Genomic DNA, 21,360 nt, shown 5'->3' with positions numbered 1-21,360 from the left:
TAATCCGCAGATTATTTCTTCTAGACCTGTTCTCCAGGTCATCCACTTTGTCTAGCAGGTACCTTTGCGTCTGCCTGGCCTGCTGGTCTAAGGCAAAAGAACCCTGCAGTTCGTCCTCCAGATCTGACATCCTGTGCTCCATGTCTGTTAGTCTATGAGCGTGGTCACCGAGCTCCTTCCGGAGCTGTGAGATCCCCTCAGAGACGGCCTTGTCCACGGCGTTTTTTATCGTAGGGGACAAGAGAGAGGCCACCGCTTGAGCCAGGGTCACAATCTGCGCCTCCGGTATGGGATGTGATGGAATGCTGGGTGTTGCGGAGGTCTGAAGGGGAGCGGCGTCCTCCATTGCCGCTTCGCTGGAGGCCGCAAATGGAGCCGCGGCCTTGATTTGGGTCGGCGCTGGGGCGGCTCCGTGATGGAGAAATTTGTCCATTGCGGCTCGGTCCCTGAGGTGCACTGCGGGTGATAGGCAGCGTTTGAGGTGCGGATGGGCTATATATGCCGGTTAGCAGCAGGTTCGTCCCGGAGCCGTTGTCCCGCGCTGCTTCCTACATGGGCGCCGGAACCGGAAGTTGTCAGTATATGTTTTAAAAAATAAACATTTGACCCATGGCAAAAGATTCTCCGGGCACTATAAGAGACAGCATGACAGAGTTTCTTTCTTTGATTTTGCTGGTCACTATGAGCTGCCTAAAGAGGCCGCACGACAGAGCTTTGAGGAACAATTTATCTGACTGAATCATCAAAAAAGTGATTTCATGGGATGAGTCACTACTGTGGGCAGTGTCATATTTAGGTTTTGTGCTGCCATAGGCCTGAATAAAATTGTGCACCCCCTAAATTTAAATTTCCTGTAAAGGCCACACCCCTTCCTGTTAATGACCCGCCCTGTCATCTGTAAACCACAGACCACAACCACAGTCTATCTGTGCAGCCTCATTAGTTCCCATAAGTTCAGCCTCGTCAGTGCAGCATATCAGTGCTGCCTTATCAGTGCAGCCTCATTTGTGCCCATCAGTGCAGTTTATCAGTACCCACCATTGCCGCCTCATCAGTGGCCATCAAAGCAGCATATTAGTGCCTATCAGTACAGCCTATTAGCGCCCATTAGTGCAGAATATGAGTGCCCATCAGTGCCTGGGGGAAGAGGAGAGTAGGCGGAGCATTTTGCTGCAGTGCAACACTTATTAGCAATGGCGGCCGTTGGGCCAGTTGTATTAAGTGTGGTCGGCGGCCTGCGGTCTGTCCGAATGTCCTGGCGTAATCTTTACCATCAGGGTTGTTCAGTCGCCATACGTCCGAGAGGTGCAGACTGTCTGCAAAATTGCTCAACAGTGAGGAACCTCGTGGAGGGTGCGATTCTAGGAGGCCTTTCCCCGATGATCTGTCCTCTGTAGGATGCATGAGGAGATTGAAGTCTCCAACCACCAGAAGGGGGAGGTGTATATACGGGGCCAGTGTTTGTGTGGTCGATTGGAGGAAGGGTTCTGAGGAGCTGTTGGGAGCGTAAATGCCTGCTAGTGCCCACTCACGTTGGGCAGTCGCTAGTTGTGCGACTACTACCCGTCCGTCATCGTCTGTGATAGAAGAAATCAGTGTGGCGGGGAAGTTTTTGTTAATTAGGATCAGTACTCCTGCTTTACCCTTGACTGCCGGGGAACCTATAACCTGCCCAACCCATAGCTTGCGCATGCGGTGGAAGTCTTTGGCTTCGAGATGCGTTTCCTGGAGGACCGCGATGTCGGCCCTCAGACGTTTCAGGTGTTTCATCCTCTTATTGGGGGACCTGAGACCTTTGACGTTCCACGAGATCACGCTCATGGCGGGAACCAGTAAAAGGGCAATAGGTGTTGGTCAATATCCCTAAGATTGCGAGCTATAAGAGTACAATGTGGTATGGACGCCTGGGGAGCGGCGTGTAGGAAGCCGAACATTGGTCCGGTGGATGCAAGTGTCATTAGGGTAAATAGGGTCAGTAGGGAGACATCAAAAGGGGCATTAGGGTAACAGGGGTGATGGTAGCAAAAAAAGTTCTCGAACTTCTCTTTTTTCCTCATGTGTGATCGCACACGCATAGGACAGCGTTACCGGGATGCAGCCGAGTAGCCCATCTGGAAGGGTGGTCAAGCATACAGTGATGTGAAACGCCGTGCTTTAACCCATATAGATGGAGGATTCTCACACTTCCATATGGTACACCGTCCCATACCGGTAAAGTTGTGCGGGCCTAGCGACCGCGTGCCGATCAAGATGGGTAACCGTAACACCATATTAGATAACTACAACTTCATTCAGCATAACAACATCTGCTAGCTTGTCGTTTGCACAACCGTGCTAACCATAATACTTTGCGGCGCGCCGCTGCAGGCAATAAAAGAAGAAAAATAAAAATAAAAAATGACCGCCCACAACAGCGCCCCCCCGAAGGGATCAGAATAAACTTTATACAACATAGTATAACCCTGTGTGATAAAATCTCGTGCAATTTTGAGCAACTTATAATTACCACAAGGCCGATTGCCTTGGTTTTAGGGTGAGCACAGGATATGCGCGTTGAAAGCACTCAAAGTGACTTGCGACAAACCCGTAGGGCACCGTCGGTTCTTAGTCAATGATTTCTCTGGCGATGGGATGGGCCGGACACTCGTTGTCTTTTAGCTGGATCTCTTCTTTGACTCCGTTGCTCCTGCGCACCTTGAGAGCGCTGGGGAGAAGGCGTGGAAGGGGGGTCCAGGGTGATATGGTAGTGGCGCTCTAAGAAGTGGCAGGCCTCGTCCGGGATGGTAAAGGATTTCTGTTCACCAGCAGAGTCCGTGAGGCGTAGAGTGGCTGGGTAAGCCAATGTGAATTTCACAGATTTGTGGAATAGAGCCTGGCAAATAGGTTGGAATGCTTTCCTGCGGCGGGAAACCTCCTGGGAGTAGTCGGCAAAAATTAACAGTTTGTGGCCATCGACTTGCAGATTTTTTGCGTTGCGGAAAGATTTCAGGATATTCTGTCTGTCCATATAGTTGAGGTATCGCACTATCACAGCTCTAGGAGATCGTCTGTCGTTGGAGGGGGCTCCCAGGCGGTGAGCTCGTTCCACCGAGCAAGCTGACTGGATCCCCAGGGCCTGAGGCAGTCTAGTGGAGGCCAGATCACAGAGAGCGTCGGCGCCAAAGGTTTCCGGTAACCCTATAATCCGCAGATTATTTCTTCTAGACCTGTTCTCCAGGTCATCCACTTTGTCTAGCAGGTACCTTTGCGTCTGCCTGGCCTGCTGGTCTAAGGCAAAAGAACCCTGCAGTTCGTCCTCCAGATCTGACATCCTGTGCTCCATGTCTGTTAGTCTATGAGCGTGGTCACCGAGCTCCTTCCGGAGCTGTGAGATCCCCTCAGAGACGGCCTTGTCCACGGCGTCTTTTATCGTAGGGGACAAGAGAGAGGCCACCGCTTGAGCCAGGGTCACAATCTGCGCCTCCGGTATGGGATGTGATGGAATGCTGGGTGTTGCGGAGGTCTGAAGGGGAGCGGCGTCCTCCATTGCCGCTTCGCTGGAGGCCGCAAATGGAGCCGCGGCCTTGATTTGGGTCGGCGCTGGGGCGGCTCCGTGATGGAGAAATTTGTCCATTGCGGCTCGGTCCCTGAGGTGCACTGCGGGTGATAGGCAGCGTTTGAGGTGCGGATGGGCTATATATGCCGGTTAGCAGCAGGTTCGTCCCGGAGCCGTTGTCCCGCGCTGCTTCCTACATGGGCGCCGGAACCGGAAGTTGTCAGTATATGTTTTAAAAAATAAACATTTGACCCATGGCAAAAGATTCTCCGGGCACTATAAGAGACAGCATGACAGAGTTTCTTTCTTTGATTTTGCTGGTCACTATGAGCTGCCTAAAGAGGCCGCACGACAGAGCTTTGAGGAACAATTTATCTGACTGAATCATCAAAAAAGTGATTTCATGGGATGAGTCACTACTGTGGGCAGTGTCATATTTAGGTTTTGTGCTGCCATAGGCCTGAATAAAATTGTGCACCCCCTAAATTTAAATTTCCTGTAAAGGCCACACCCCTTCCTGTTAATGACCCGCCCTGTCATCTGTAAACCACAGACCACAACCACAGTCTATCTGTGCAGCCTCATTAGTTCCCATAAGTTCAGCCTCGTCAGTGCAGCATATCAGTGCTGCCTTATCAGTGCAGCCTCATTTGTGCCCATCAGTGCAGTTTATCAGTACCCACCATTGCCGCCTCATCAGTGGCCATCAAAGCAGCATATTAGTGCCTATCAGTACAGCCTATTAGCGCCCATTAGTGCAGAATATGAGTGCCCATCAGTGCCTGGGGGAAGAGGAGAGTAGGCGGAGCATTTTGCTGCAGTGCAACACTTATTAGCAATGGCGGCCGTTGGGCCAGTTGTATTAAGTGTGGTCGGCGGCCTGCGGTCTGTCCGAATGTCCTGGCCGGCCCGTATTTTTATACTGGTAAGTAGCAGTGTGACCACTTTATGGGGGTACCAGACTGATTTGCCTCCTGGACCCTGCCCGATGGCCCAATTCACCACATAAGACTGGCACTATACAAAAAGTGTAGCGCAAGCTGGCGGGACCCTTTTCGTGCCGGGAGGAGGCTGTTTTTTTTTTTCGTGCAGGGTGCAGCTTTTTGCTGGCCCCCCCCCCCTTGCAAAGTGCCGCCCTAGGCCTGGGCCTTGTTGGCCTAGGCCAAGATACACTACTGACTGTGGGGCAATTAAGGTTGATTTAATAAGAAAGGAGTATAGCACTGCCCCCGTGAGGACTGCTGGATTCTGTCTCCCCTGGTTACCAACACACGGTTATGGTTAAAAGAAGCTCCTGAATCCTTCCTTGCTAGTGTTGGCTCCTGTTAGAAATTAACAGTCTAGGGCTGTTGGTTTTTTGCTGTTTATTGAATATTTGGGATAGGAGAAGTGGATAGTGGGATACTCCAATGGACTATTCCCAACACTTGAGGACTTCTATCTTCAAATCTCTGCTGATAGATATGGAACAGCCAGGCTGTTAATTCCCCCTGCCACTGGGATGAATGGAGTTCAGTCTCCTGCTTTCTTAACTCTCTCTAACAAGGAGACTTGATGGATGATCACCTATCTACAGGACACTCTCCCTAGAATCCTCTTCCTGCTGACACCCATCCACTGACTATCCTATGAGCAGGGATGGCCACCCTCAGGTCAGGCCCCTTGACACGAGTCCCTGTACTCAAAATACTGCAGAAACAGGACCTCCAGTGTCTCCCCTCTCAGTCAGCTTCTCTGGACCTCTAGGTTCAGCTCCTGTCAACCACTCCTCTGGTCCTCAGAACGACCTCCTGAGACCACATGGCACCTCTGCAGAGACCTCACTAACAGATCCTGCTGTCTGATAGACAGAGAACAATAGAGATTTACCTGCAGCCTCTCTGGTAAGCAGACAGAGCTCAAAACTATACTTTCTCACTAGCGCCTACCTACGAGGTTGCTACAGGAGAATGTTCCTTTTGTTACACAATACAAAGTGTAATTCCTACCTCTAAATATACTGTAGTTTGCATAGTGTAGCTTCATCTATAGCAGCTCCTATTGCGGAGTTCCACCCTCTTTTTTTCTTTCCGGATTCCTGTGGGGAAAAAGCAGGATAAAAAAGAATTGGACATTTTTTTTGCGGGGGTCACTTACCTTATTTTAGGGGCATCTCTGTTCGACTTCCTCCTTCTGCGGCCATGGCCCCGGACATCACTTCCGGTTTCGCATTGCATCCTGGGAGATGTGAGTCATCAATCCCAGGATGCAATGGGAATGGCCGGCCGCTACTCTGATTGCCGATCGCAATCTACAGCGCATGCACGAGATTGCGATCAGCATTCTGGGAGCCAGAAACCAGGAAGAAGGTCACAGCGGGGGACACAGCGGCTTCAGATGCTCACACCGGAGATGGCCACGCTCTGCAATCAATTTTAAAGGTAAGATTTTATCTTAATTCAATTACTGTCCTGTACTGTAATGTGGGGTTAGTGTTAGTGTAATTAGTGTTAGCTTAGGATTAGGGGGGTATTTTTATCTCAAAAATGTGTATGTGGCTGGAACTCCACTGTAAGGATAGCAGGGCTTCCAGTACTTGATTGCCAGGATTTAAACACAATGCTATGTTCACTGGTCAGGATGCATAGGAGACTGAGCAAATGGTGAACAAAGAGTACCTGTGGCATAAGGAGTATAGATGTCCGCAGGACTGGTGCTTTGGAAGGAACACGGTCAGTGGGATGGGCAGAGGGGTCATTACAGATGACAGGTAGAGAAGGGGAATAGCAAACAAGTAAAGGGTTGATAGAACCAACCAGAGGTAATGTAGTCAGAAAACAGGTAAAGGTTGGTACACAGGATATCAAGGTTACAAGCAAATGGTAGCTACTCAGCAACATGAGAAATATATATAGTAATTTTAAAACAAATACTGGACACATGGTCAGTAAGACCTAAATCAGGTACTTGGGAAGAACGTACCAGTCAACATGAAGATAGGAGAAAGCAGAAGGCATTGCATGGCAATCTGGACAACAACCTGGCATTCTTTTTTTTTTTTTTTTCTTAAACATTAACAATCACTTTAAATATGCAATCATGTGCCAGGGAAAAAAAAACAGAATCTTTGCTTGCTTGTTTTTGGAAGACTTTATTAAACATTGATTCAATTTATTCACTGTATTCTCTAAGCTAATTGAACATTCACTTTGCATACTCAACATTTTCTACACCTTTAGTAAATCAATGTTACATAGTTCTATTCGCAACAGGCTTCTTCGTTTATTAAAAAAAATCCCATAGAACATTGAAAATGAGTGTAAAGCTCTACCTGCTAGCTCAAATTAAAAATACATAATGTTAATATGCAATATTTTATATTTATCAGACAAAGAAGGAAAATATGATTAAAATGTTATATTTTCAGTCCCAAGCATAATAAAACATTTTTTTTTATATTCAAAACACTATATATATGACCCTGCCAGAGCTTGCCCTTCAAACTGGGCTCAAAAAATTATTGTGGTATTAAACCCAAATTTAAAAATGTATTTTATTGCAGCTTACCAACCATTAGATGTGGTGGCTGCATCAGTTTTCTTTTCTTTGGCATTTTTTTCCCTCTGTTTCTACCTAGTGATCTGATCAGTAACTCACCTACTGTATTAGTGAGACATGACTCTGGATGGATGGGAAAACAGCAGGCAGCAGCATTGTCAGTTGGAGGGGGGGAGGGGGGTGTAGTGTTAAATGTATTAGCAGATTTAAATGCACTCACAAATGTAAGTCAAACTCCAGCTCACACTTTATAAGCATTTAGGCTCCATTCACATATAGGCGTTTCGGATCGTGAGCAGAATTGCAGCGATTCTGCACGCGATGCCAAACCATTGCAAGTCGCCGGACGCCCGAGCGATTCCCGTGTCTTGCAATGGCACCCCAAATGCGGCGCGATTTTGCAATGATTGTCGCCGGACAAATCACGGTAAAATCGTGCAAACAGAATCGAGGGACGTCTGACGCCCAAAAGAAGTACAAGAACTTCTTTTGGGCGCCAGGCGTCCCGCGATTCTGTTTGCGGTATTATACTGCGATTCGTTAGGCAACAATCGTGGCAAAATCGTGCCCCATGTGGGATGCCAAGTTATGGGAATCCCTCGGGCGTCCCGCGACTTGCAATGGTTCGGAATCGTAGGCAGGATCGCGGCAATTTTGCCCGCGATCCGAAACGTCTATATGTGAACAGAGCCTTACACCAAAAAGTGTTGTTCCTTTTGGGATAAAGGTTTTGCATAAATAACTAAAAGCAGGGCTTTTTTTCTTAGAAAATAGGTACAGGAACTCAACCACGACCCCCCAAACTTTATCAACTCCGAACAGCATCAAATAGTGGGTGTGGTCAAATTTGAGGAACAGTGGGAGGGTCTTAAAGGGGAATTAAATACCAGGACAGTAGATCTCAGGAAGGAGGGAGGGGGGTTACATACAGAGCGCAGAGTTCAGGGGTGCGCTATATACATAGTGCACAGTTCAGTGTTGCGCTGCATACAGAGTGCTGAGTTCAGCCTTTTTTCACAGCTGTTTACCTCTGCAACCTCCCATCCACATCTCACTTTCAAACCTCTTCAGCACTGACCTCTGCTTGCAACCCCCCTCCACTGCCCCATTTTCACCCCACCTTCTTAAAAGCTCCACCATCTTCCACGTGTCTTACTTTTGTTGCTGTATTAGGCTGAAGCACCCAGTCGGTACTAGTACCTTTCCACACACTGTAGTTAGCGTGGCCTCTCTCACTTGTGGGGAGATCATCCAATGGGGGTGTCAGCATCGGCACTGCACCCTGGGCACCTGCATCTCCATTGTCCCCATCATGCACTCAGTGGGAACCACTCAGGAGATCAGATCTGTGGGAACCATTGGGAGACAAAGTGTCACTTGTAAACACAGAAGCTCGACTTCTGGGTTTACAAGTAATATTGGTGAGCAGGGAGCAGAGGGCCTGAGCCAAAGGTGGTGGAACTGAGCTCCACCAAGTTCCAGCTGAAAAAAAGCCCTGAATAAAAGCTAATCATCGTATTCATCCTGGCCAGTGTTAAATTGCTTGACTAATTCATGAAAACTGATAGGAGAGAGAGCTTGAGCTTTTAAAACACAATAGACTTGCTGGTTGGATCAATAGGTGAAAATAGAATAAAGAAAGTCTGAAAAGAGAAAACTAATACAGCCATCACATCTAAGAATTGGTATGGTAAATGCTTTTGAGTTTAATACGGCTTTAATTGTGTGTTTCTTGAATGTTAATCAGTGTAATTTTATCAAAGAATTGTTGACATTGTTTACTGTTTGCTTGTATTTATGTTTTTTTTTCTTTTAGTTAACAATTTTTCAATAGTGACGTGAGAAGAGAACATTACTCATGACATTTTCATACTGTGTTCCCTATATAGAATGGATATTGGGGTGTAAAGCTTTGTTACACACCCAGTGCAAAATCCATTGAAGAGTTGCATTCAAAATTGTGGAAATGTTGTGCGTATATATATATATATATATATATATATATATATATATATATATATATATATATATATATATATATATATATATATATATAAATAGTGTGACTGTGCTTGACTTAGTGATAGTGATAGTGAGATGGAGCAAAGGTGGGCAAAGGTGGGTGATAGTGAGATGGAGCAAAGGTGGGCAAAGGTGGGTGATAGTGAGATGGAGCAAAGGTGGGCGATAGTGAGATGGAGCACGAGTTGTGGTGCGTTTTTCATAGGACATGTGACTCAAAAACTGCATAAAATACGTAACGTTTTTTATGCATTTCTGAAGCGTTTTCTATGCATTTCAATTGGAAGGTGAGTTTTTGGCGCGTTTTTTTTTAAACTAACCAAATATGCACCAAAAACGCGGCAAGCAGGATTTTTTTACACTTCAATGGAAGCACAACAGACCAGTGTGAAGACGTACATAGAATTTAAAGGGTTGCATTTTTCTTCAGCTTTTCTTGTGCTTTTTTTCGAATGCAAAAACGCTTCAAAAACTATCAGTGTTAAAGCAGCCTAAAGAGGAGTTATAGAGCAGCACATTTTCTATAAATTTTGCAACAATGATAAGTTGTAAGTACACGGGGTGTAGATATTCTTTGTAATCATGTGTTCATTTTGTCTGTAGGCACAGTGGCAATAGATCTACAGGAAACAACCTGCTATTCCACCAGTGGACCGGCCCTTACTCTTCCATCTGAAGGTAGTAGAGAAGAGAGAAGACCCAGTATTGCACCAGTACTGGAGCTTGCTGATACTGCATCTATACAACCATGTGATCTTCTGAGTGACCAATCAGAAGATGAAACCAACCCTTCTGATGATGAATGTTCTGAGGCCAAAGAGTATGTATATTACAAAGAATTTAAGTGCTGTATGTTTTTTTTTTTTTTTTTTAATCCATCCAAAATGAATTTTTAATCCACAGTATAAAGATTTTCTCTTCTGTGCTTTACATTACCCTGTCTAGCCTGTATGCAGCTTAACATACAGCTAACAGTCTCCAAGAAAAAAAAACCACCACTCTCCTGCGCTTACAGATGGGCCTCACGAAAGGTGTCGTTTAGAGCATAATACTTGTCCACCTGGGATAGCACCCACTTTTCTTCCCTCTCAAGACTGGGGATGTCAAGATGCACTGGATCAAGAAATAAACAGAGGGTGCACTGGCCTAGCGCATTATACGCAATACAAATAGCTTTATTAAAAGAAAGTACAAATTCATACTCACTAACAAAGATTTGACAAAGGCACATCAACACTAATGTTACAGCATCGAGATTGTTGCATCACAGATATGAATTCCTTACAGCGACTGGCTGACGCGTTTCAAGGTCAGAATGTTGCATTTATGTTCACCGAACCTTACTATCAGTGGGTAGCGTGTACAGAGTCCAGTTGCCTTGGTAACCGCATGCTCACCCTGGACCCTCAGTCGAAGTCGGGGTGACAAAATGCGTCAGTGCGTGACCACGTGATTACCTAGGACGCTGTACACACAGAGCAGGACAGGCGGTTAGAGTGGTAAGGTCATACCAGTTAGTTGCTTTTGCTTGATTCAGGATATCAATATGGATAATTATATACTTGAAAGTCATTGTGCTATTGTAAGTGCATTGTATGAGGGGGAGAAAGAATGGAATATTTTATACAATAAACAACGGTTTTTAGCTATATCACACTATCAGTCCCCTTTCTTTCCACGATTACTTTAGGGGAGCATATGCTACCAAATATAGATTATAACTCTTGAGTGACAACCTGAGAGAGATTAAGCATACAGGAAGCAGTGGATTTAAGGCTTGCTCCGGTGGCGTATGACAGTGTGGAGGCTGATACCTGAAGACTATGATTATTTATTAAAAGCACAGTGTAATGTTTCTCTGGTGAGTGTTCATTACCTTAAAGGGAATCACGAGAGGTGTGGTGAAGGCGCATGGTGTGAACATTCAATTGTGAATACACCGATGAAGGAAAGGACATTATAGGACTATTGGACTGCTAATGGCTTATCATAAGTCTGTTTGTGATAACAAGGACGTTATACAGCGCTGCTATTGTTTTTCTTTCCAATATAAACTAGCATTTAATATTGCTTTTTGGTAAGGTAACATATGTGGTTTATGGTTTTATCATTAATTTTATCAATAGCAGCAGCTTTGAATAAGTGTAAATCTTTGGGAGAGGAACAGTTTGGGATTTCTCTGCTTTGAGCACTGGGTGAGGGATTAGTTGTGTTATCACATATTTATCACTCTATTTTGAATATATGTATATATATGTGTGTGTATATATATATATATATATATATATACATATATATATATATGTGTGTATATATATATATATATTTTTTTTTCCCACATAAGTGGACTTGATGGCCTACTAAATTGAAGTCAATAGGGGTAAATTGTGTTATTCAATTATGCCCATGTTCAGGGCTAATAACCAAACTATCGTGAAACAAGAGGCAAGAGAAACTGGGTACTGCCAAGCGAGACATGTAGAATGCCAAAACTAGAAAGAATACATTTTGTCACAGGGAGGAAGAGGACATTTTCAAATGGCTTTGAGGTCAACATTTAAAATACACAAATCTTTTAAATTACGGGCATGAAGCATGCCTTAAAGCTGTACATGGTGTTTTGGAGCATGATCACACATTTCGCAGACAAGCAAGAAAATACTTCAACAGCACAAATTTGGCTGTGAGAATGAATTTTATTTTTATATAATGAGCTTGGCTTGCATACAGAAGCACACCGACTGATGCATTCCAGTTAAAAAAAATTCAGGTAGTTTTAGCACATTTTTTTTTTTTATCAGGCGATACTAAGCCTGTATTCAATGGCAGAAGTATAAGCTACAACAGATACAAAAAACAAAGTACGGTGTCTTCTTAAAAAATGACAGCTAAGGACCTGTTATGAGTGGGTTTTGCCTTTCCATTAAACTCTAGAAAAATGCAAAACCTACTTGAAGTAGGTAAAATGTAGGTCAAAAAGAGGTCAACTGCATATCAAATGCTCCTGTCAAAAAATTCTGAATGATCTCAAAAGTGTCTCAAATTGATGACATTGACACAAATCCAAAGGCCATGGACAAAGCTCAAAACCATAGTATGGTGTCTTCTTAAAAAATTACAGCTAAGGATCTGTTATGAGTGCATTTTACCTTCCTATATAACTCTATGAGAATGCAAAATCGACCTGAGGTAGGTCAAATGCAAACCAGAAAGAGGTCAACTGCAGGTCAAATGCCCCTGTCAATAAATTCTGAATGATCTCAAAAAACAAATGCAAAGCCCATCAACATAGGCCCTAAAGCATGTATAGCTTGTTCAAAATTGTCCAGTGGAATAACAGTTTGTTGGGACAGTTTGAAAGCTCTTTGTTATTTCATCACTACTCTGCATCATTTTAAAAAAGTCAAAGTGGGGGGCGTGGCCTGGAGCGGCATGAAGTAGGACGCTAGTGACTAGAGCTCCGCCGGCAGATCATCCTTTATTCCCGTTTATCCTGAACCCCGGGTGTCTCTTTCGGCTCCACGGCATCCTCCTTGTGCCCCAACTCCTGGGCGACATGTCGCCGCCGAAAAAACCCACGGACACCGTGGCTAAACTGGACAAATATCGCCGCCAGGAGAAGGAGGGCTCTTCCCAAGATGGCGCCGAGGCGGGAGCGGGAGGCAGCGTAGCGGCTGCAGATACAGTTCGTGTCTTGGATGCGATCTCGCTCTGCCAGACCTCCCTGACAGCCAAAATAGAGGAGGTTAAGGTCGACATCTCCCTGATCCGCCAGGACCAACAGAAGCTGCGAGACCGGGTCGACGAGGCTGAACACAGGATCAGCGGTGTGGAGGATTCCCTGCCCCCCCTGCAGCATGTCTCCGAGCGTCTCCAGCTTCAGGTGAGCCAGCTATTGCTCAAACAGGATGACATGGAGAATAGACTGAGACGATGTAATATCAGGTTGGTTGGTCTCCCGGAGGGGGCAGAGGGCAGAGACCCGGCGGATTTCCTAGAAAAACTCTTGACCGATACGTATGGGCGAGAGGTCTTCTCCCCCACATTTACAGTGGAAAGGGCCCACCGTTTATCGGGGAAGCCCCCTCCACAGGGGGCGCCCCCCCGCACCTTTATTGCCAAGATGTTGAACTATAGAGACAGAGACACCATACTGCGTCTTAACAGGGAAAAGGGTAATATCCCTTTTGGAAACGTCCGGATTGCGATTTTTCCCGACTTCTCGGCCGAGGTGCAGAAGAAACGCAAGACCTTCCTTGAGGCCAAACGAAGACTACGAGTCAAGAACATAAAATATGCTATGTTGTTTCCGGCTCGGCTGCGAGTGGAGGGGGGTGACAGAGTTCATTTTTTCGATGACCCTGAGGCTGCCATAGCGTGGCTGGAGCGCCTGGACACTCGGAACTGAATTCTCCTCCCTGCCTCTCTCTCCGTTTTCTGTTGGTGACTGGATTGTTGGCACTTTTGCTTGCTTGGCAGCTTTTTCCCCTTTCAGGGGTTTACATCCTGTTTCCCAAGTAGGAAGGTGACTATGACTGTTCCAGCGCTGCCCTACAATCCTCCTTGCATCCTGCCCAGTCCACGATCCATCCCCTGGTCTGGAGGAGGACCGTGCAATTCTCCCGTGTGCCTTAGTATTTTGAAATGTTTGAATATGTTGCTTTGTGTCTCTTCCTCCCCTTTTCTCTTAGTCTCGGTGAATGTGGTTTGTATCTGCCTTCTCCTCTATCTCCTTCTATGATTCCATGTGTGTCATTGCTTGCTGCTGCCCGTGAGGTTCTCTGGCCGGCGGGCCCTAGTCCTCTTCGCTTGTTTCTCTCTCTTACCAACCTCTCTTCTCTTCCCCTTTTTTCGGTTTCTGTTCTTTTTTCCCTTTTTCCCTTCCCGTTCTTGTCTGTTGTTTTCTGATCTTTGTCTCTGCTCCTGATTTTCTTTTCTCCTTACCCCTTTTCTTCCTCTCCCCTTACCCATTTCCTCCCCCCCCCCCTTTTTTTTCTCCTTTTATTCTTTTATTTATTTATTTATTTTTTTTTTTTTCTCTCTTCTCTTTCTCTTTCCTCTTTTTCTCTCGGTACTCCCTCTTTCTTTTTCTAGCTTTCCTACAATTGTGCATTTGCTACCCAGCGAAGTTTCGCCCGGGGGCTCTGTGTTAGGCGGAGCCGCGCACCAACCACCCCTTCTCTGTCTGTGTGGACAGTGGGGGCTTATGCTCAGGCTGTTGTTTTCCTGGGCCAGACACTGGACCTGTTTTCCCCCTCATTTTTGTGCGGGGGTTTCTTTTTGTGGTCCTCATCTTCTCAAATTTCACAGGTCCAGACTCTGTTGTGGTTGGGTATGGGATTTGGAAGCCCGCACGTGTTTGGGTTGGTGCAGGGCAGGGTGGGGGGAATTGTTTTCTTTATTGTTCATAACTGACCAGTATCTGTGGGAACGTATATTGTTTACCATGTTTAATGTACCACGGCTATTTACAGTACCAATGGAACGACTATTTCTGGGCCTGGCCGAGGCCGCTCCCATACGACGCATTGTGCCTTTTGTTATTGCGGGTCCTGCGGGACTCCCGGGGCTCCTGAACGGCTGGCTGATACCGAAATTCTATGGCCCAACTTAAATTTCTGACATGGAACGTCCGGGGCCTGGGGGATAGGATTAAACGCTCGGCGGTGTTTGCCTTTCTTAAAAGCCAGCGTGCTGATGTTGTGGTGTTGGTGGAGACCCACCTGGAAGGCAGGCTTCAGATGGCTCTCCGTCGCCCGTGGCTCGGCTGGACGTTCCACTCTATGTACACTTCCCATTCACGGGGGGTGGCTATTCTAGTGGCCAAGACTGTTCACTTTGAGCTCCGGGGGTCCCTGGTGGATCCTCAGGGTAGATATGTGTTTCTTTCTGTGCTGCTGTGCGGGGAGCCTTTTCTGTTGATGGCGTATTATGTGCCCCCCCCGTTCTCGTGCACTGTCCTCATGGAGGGCCTAGATTATATGATGTCGAACCCCCACATACCTGTGCTCTGGTTAGGGGATTTCAATAATACCCTGAATCCCAGTTTGGACAGACTTCATACGGTGCCCCCGTCTTCTCCCTTACCTACCTCGACCAGATTTGCTAGACTGTTGACGGAATTTAATTTATTTGACACCTGGAGAGCTAAATACCCTGACAAGCTGGCCTACTCCTGTTATTCCTCTGCTCGTCAATCCATGTCTCGCATAGATTTTATCCTGGTATCCCCTTCCCTTCTCCCACGTCTGATGGACGCGGGGTTTGCGGCTCGTGGTGTGTCGGATCACTGTCCTTACTGGGTGAAGATTGGTTTTGGCCGTGACCGCCCTCCTCCGGCGTGGAGGCTGAACCCACATTGGCTTGGGCTTCTACCTGAGGAGGCGGATGTATCATCGGTCTGGCGACGGTTTTTCGCGGAGAATGAGCATTCTGCCTCCCCGTCGGTGGTCTGGGAGACATTTAAGCTACATGCTAGATCCCACTTAACGCAGGAAATCAATAAGATCAAGGCTGCATCTTCAGAGAGTTATAATGCAGCCCTGCGCAACCTGGCTGCGGCAGAGCAGGCCTTTCAGGCGGCTCCAACGCCGGAGGGAGCCGCCCAGCTCAAGCTGGTGACTAGGGTGGTGGCACAGATGGAATACGAAAGGGCACGTAGGAAGCTGTTTTTTCAGAAGCAGAAACTGTTTGAGCACGGGGAGCGTGCGGGTAAGCTGCTGGCTTATCTGGTACATTGCGAAGACAGGCCCCCGGTGGTGATTAAATTGAGCTCACCACAGGGTTCCTTGACCGCAGACCCCAGGCAGGTGGCAGATATGTTTAGGGTGTTCTTTCAGGATCTTTACACCTCTGTGGCCCCGGCGGATGATTCCCCCATGAATGCCTTTTTGGCCTCCATAGAGCTTCCCCGATTGTCGGCCGAGCAGGTGGAGTCTTTGGAGGCCCCGCTTACGGTGGAGGAGATCATGGAGGCCATATCGCAATTCTCGAGAGCCAAGTCGCCCGGCCTCGACGGTCTCCCAATTGAATTCTATGCAACTTACGCTGAAGACTTGGCTCCCCGCCTGTTGGCACTATTTACTGGTATCTTCGAGACCTCTACCCTGCCCCCGTCCATGAGAGAGGCGCTGGTGGTTCTAATACCTAAACCTGGTAAGGATCCGCAACGTCCAGAGTCCTATAGGCCCATATCCCTTCTCCAGGTGGACGTGAAAATTTTGGCCAAGCTTTTGTCCATTCGGGTTAACAAGGTCATCCTCTCCCTGATCCACACTGACCAGTCGGGCTTTATGCCCGGCAGGAACACTTCCTTCAATTTGCGAAGGCTGTTTATGAATTTACAGGCCACGCATGACAATGTGGGAGCTAGAGTGGTGGTGTCCCTTGACACCGCCAAGGCTTTCGACTCGGTCGAGTGGGGGTTTCTTTGGCGATGCCTGGAGGGGTTTGGCTTTGGCCCCCATTTTGTCCGCTGGGTGCAGGTGCTGTACCAGGCCCCGGTGGCCAGAGTGTTGGCCAACGGCTGGACATCTGATCCTTTCCCCCTTAGCAGAGGGACGCGCCAGGGATGCCCGCTGTCCCCGCTGTTATACGCTCTAGTTGCGGAACCGCTGGCCATTGCTATCAGGACCCACCCGGATATAGGCGGCTTACGTGTAGGGCCCTTTGAGGAAAGAATTAGCATGTACGCGGACGACACGCTGTTGTTTCTTGCGGACCCGGAGGCTTCTCTCCATACTGCGCTGTCCCTGATCGGCCGCTATGGCCACTTTTCGGGCTTGAAAATCAACTGGGATAAGTCCCAAATCCTGCCCATTGACGACATCTCGTCGATTCCCCATAGCCTGGAGTTCCCCTTGTGTAGAGTGGACCGCATTAGGTATTTGGGAGTTCACGTCACAAAGAGGGCGTCTGATTATGTCCCGGACAACTTACTACCTCTCCTTACCATGGTCAAAACACGGACTCAAACTTGGGCCCGACTGCCACTGGGGGTTATGGGACGCATCAACCTCATAAAAATGGTGTTGCTTCCAAAACTACTCTATGTCTTGTGGCATTCCCCGATGTATCTTCCACTCCGATACTTTCTTCAGCTGGAATCTCTTCTTAAACCGTTTGTCTGGGGAACTTCCAGGCACAAGCTGTCCTGGCGGAAGCTGAAGAATGCTACCACTCTTGGAGGGATGGCTCTCCCGGATTTTAATTTATATTATATTGCAGCTCAGCTGTCTCATTTTTTCCATTTTAATTCATCTGATAGGGATAGATTCCTGGCGCTCCTTGCGCCGTCTCGGACCCATGCACTCCCAGATCCGCTGTCTGTCATTGTTTCGGGTGTTCGGGGAGCGGTTAACAGGGACAGCAGGACTTCAATGTTGTATCACTATCGGAGGCTGTGGGACGTGGTTTCGTGCAAGCTGTCCCTCCCGGGCCTTCACGAATATACCCCTTTGTGGTGTAATGCCTCCCTCCCTGAGTTCCTGACTGTACCGGATGTGCATGTATGGGTCCGACACGGTGTCATTTTCTTGTCACATATCCTTGCTAATGGTACTATTAGGAGCTTTGGGTCCCTCTCAGACAGGTTCCATCTTCCCCCTTATATGCGTTATCGTTACCTCCAACTGAGACATGCTTTCCAGGCACAATTTCCTCAGCCTCTGCCCGAACTTCCTCCTGTTCCTGTGCTGGAGGTGGTTAGTTGCTCGATCCCTGGTCACCTCATTTCAATTTTATATACTATGTTGCACGAGCCGGCATCCACTGTTCTGGCTTATGCTCCTAAGGCTGGGTGGGAGGAGGACGTGGGAGATCTGGAGGATGACGAGTGGAGTGATGCCCTTGACACTTGTAAATTGGCTTCCCCTAAATTGTCCGACCGCCTCACGCAGATTTATATCCTTCATCGAGCATACCTTACCCCTATTCTGACGGCCAAATACAGACGGGACACCTCGGACGCCTGCCCTATGTGTAAACGGGAACGGGGAACCTTTTACCATTTGATTTGGAGCTGCCCGGAGGTTCAGGGATTCTGGGCACAGATAGTCAAATTCCTGCATGACACCATGGGCTCTCCCCTCTCACTGGTCCCCAAACCGTGTCTATTAGGAATTTTTCCTGATGTCAGCATGGATAAGTTTACTACTGTTTTCCTACATGAGACCCTGTTCTCTGCCCGAAAGCTGATTGCGAGAAGTTGGATGCGAGACCGACCTCCTACCTTTCATGACTGGCTGAGGGAGGTCAATGCTACTGTCCCGTACAAAAAACTTCTGTATACGCATCGTGGATGTCCCACAAAATTTACTAAGATATGGGACAGATGGGTTCGTGCCCCGGAGACATGTGCAGGTCCTGGTGTCCCACCCCCCCCTCCTACATAATACCATGGTCCATAGATCGTTCACAATGCTATTGATTTTCCCGCTTTACAAGGTCGTGTAGTTGTTCCACTTTGTTGTTACTTGTCTAAGATATTTTCAAGAATGTGCACTTGCTGTTATTACCTTCTGATGTTCACGCCTAGATGTTCTGATCATTGCTTGGCTAATTATTTGTGGATTACTGTAATACCCTGTTACTGTTATTTACATTCTTTTTTCTGTTCAATAAAGAACCGTTTGATTAAAAAAAAAAAAAAAGTCAAAGTGCACCTGTGCTTCAATACCTGTCCAGCAACAGAAAACCGGCAATACGATATGAAAATGTTGAATAAAGGAAAAAAATGCAATTAATAAACAAAAAGGCAGCAAAGGAGAGGCCCAACAGCTAGCAAAAGCACTTGTTGGTAAAATTGAAAAGCACAGTGGGGCTCAAAAAGATACTGTATTTGGCCCTGAAATGCAATATGTAGTATATCACATTATCTCCCCCTATGCAGAATTGTTAGCTCTCCTTAACAGATCCAACACACGCTGACAATGTGGCTGCTGTAAGCTTGCCCTTTTATAGTGAGGGAACTGGTTTATCCTTTCTCTCACATGATTGACTTTTGTGACTCAGTTGACCAAGAGTAAATCTCATGCACTGATTTATGGATCACATTTTTCTGGTGGAGAACCTACAGTTTTTGGCCAAGGGTGTAAGATTCAAAACCTCAGTCAAACCTAAGGAATCGGCACAAACCCATGGTAGAGGCAAACTCAAACTGCATCCCTGATTTTCACCCATAATGCAAGGCCATTTGTGCATGTGAAAAACCATTAAACCTTCCAATATGTTTTTGGGTTGTGATAAGAAACTTGGAGGAAACCGGCTCAAACACATGACAATTGCATTCCATGCAGATAATGTCCTGAACCCAGAACCCCACAACTGCAAATTAAGAGTACGTTGCCACTACAATGCTTTTGATCTTCCTTGTGTTTTTATCGCCATTTCTGCAGCTGTATTTCCTTTGGTAACTTAATTTATTAAAGTTTCTGAAGGAAGAAATGCCTGCTGTTCTTAGAAATTAAATTTGTGTTTTCAGTCCTCTGTACTACAATGGGAGAATTAATGAGAAAAAAAGATAATTTATGATGGGCAAATAAAAAGTTTTTCTTTTAATCATTTGTGAGAAATAAGACTTGCTGTGATAATTTCTCACACTTATTCTGCATGTTCTGGCATACAATTAGAGCCAGACCTTTCCTGTGAGAATTAGCCAGTCTAATAATGCATGCTCACAAGGCACAGAACGTGGCTTGAAATAGTGCATTTTCTATTTCCTCACCAGAATCAAAAGTATTGAAGCTTCTTTGGCCTTTTGCTAAATTTTTACCGAATATATATATATATATATATATATATATATATATATATATATATATATATATACAGTGCATTAAGCCACATTTCAGGCTTCAAACATAAAGATATAAAACTGTAATTTTTTGTGAAGAATCAACAAGTGGGACACAATCATGAAGTGAATTTATTGGATATTTCAAATTTGTTTAACAAATAAAAAACTGAAAAATTGGGCGTGCAAAATTATTCAGTTAATACTTTGTAGTGCCACCTTTTGCTGCGATTACAGCTGGAAGTCGCTTGGGGTATGTCTCTATCAGTTTTGCACATCAAGAGACTGAAATTTTTGCCCATTCCTCCTTGCAAAACAGCTCAAGCTCAGTGAAGTTGGATGGAGAGCGTTTGTGAACAGCAGTTTTCAGTACTTTCCACATATTCTCGATTGGATTCAGGTCTGGACTTTGACTTGGCCATTCAAACACCTGGATATGTTTATTTGTGAACCATTCCATTGTAGATTTAGCTTTATGTTTTGGATCATTTTCTTGTTGGAAGACAAATCTCCGTCCCAGTCTCAGGTCTTTTGCAGACTCCATCAGGTTTTCTTCCAGAATGGTCCTGTATTTGGCTCCATCCATCTTCCTATTAATTTTAACCATCTTCCCTGTCGCTGCTGAAGAAAAGCAGGCCCAAACCATGATGCTGCCACCACCATGTTTGACAGTGGGGATGGTGTGTTCAAGGTGATGAGCTGTGTTGCTTTTACGCCAAACATAACATTTTGCATTGTTGCCAAAAAGTTCGATTTTGGTTTCATCTGACCAGAGCTCCTTCTTCCACATGTTTTGTGTGTCTCCCAGGTGGCTAGTGGCAAACTTTAAATAACACTTTTTATGGATATGTTTAAGAAATGGCTTTCTTCTTGCCACTCTTCCATAAAGGCCAGATTTGTGCAGTATACGACTGATTGTTGTCCTATGGACAGAGTCTCCCACCTCAGCTGTAGATCTCTGCAGTTCATCCAGAGTGATCATGGGCCTCTTGGCTGCATCTCTGATCAGTCTTCTCCTTGTATGAGCTGAACGTTTAGAGGGACGGCCAGGTCTTCGTAGATTTGCAGTGGTCTGATACTCTTTCCATTTCAATATTATCGCTTGCACAGTGCTCCTTGGGATGTTTAAAGCTTGGGAAATCTTTTTGTATCCAAATCCGGCTTTAAACTTCTCCACAACAGTATCTCGGACCTGCCGGGTGTGTTCCTTGTTCTTCATGATGCTCTCTGTGCTTTAAACAGGCCTCTGAGACTATCACAGTGCAGGTGCATTTATACAGAGACTTGATTACACACAGGTGGATTCTATTTATCATCATTAGTCATTTAGGTCAACATTGGATCATTCAGAGATCCTCACTGAACTTCTGGAGAGAGTTTGCTGCACTGAAAGTAAAGGGGCTGAATAATTTTGCACGCCCAATTTTTCAGTTTTTTATTTGTTAACAAAGTTTGAAATATCCAATAAATTTCG

At 46.1% G+C, this 21,360-nt stretch overlaps 1 protein-coding gene across 4 annotated transcripts in view; it reads left to right on the top strand.

The window, feature by feature from the left end:
• The window catches only part of LOC309561721 (potassium channel subfamily T member 2), a 1,381,641-nt gene that overhangs the window by 819,507 nt on the left and 540,774 nt on the right, over positions 1–21,360 (top strand). For all 4 annotated transcript variants that reach the window (XM_082265711.1, XM_082265712.1, XM_082265710.1 and 1 more), the window contains one exon: positions 9,698–9,914. In XM_082265711.1, coding sequence (XP_082121837.1) covers positions 9,698–9,914 — 217 coding nt within the window. The remainder of the gene's footprint in view (positions 1–9,697; positions 9,915–21,360) is intronic.

Source organism: Pelophylax lessonae (assembly GCF_965119305.1).
Source record: "Pelophylax lessonae genome assembly, chromosome: 8".
Classification (NCBI taxonomy): Eukaryota; Metazoa; Chordata; class Amphibia; order Anura; family Ranidae; genus Pelophylax; species Pelophylax lessonae.
Note: the sequence above shows the minus strand (reverse complement) of the source record. Positions and strands in the feature narration are given on the sequence as shown.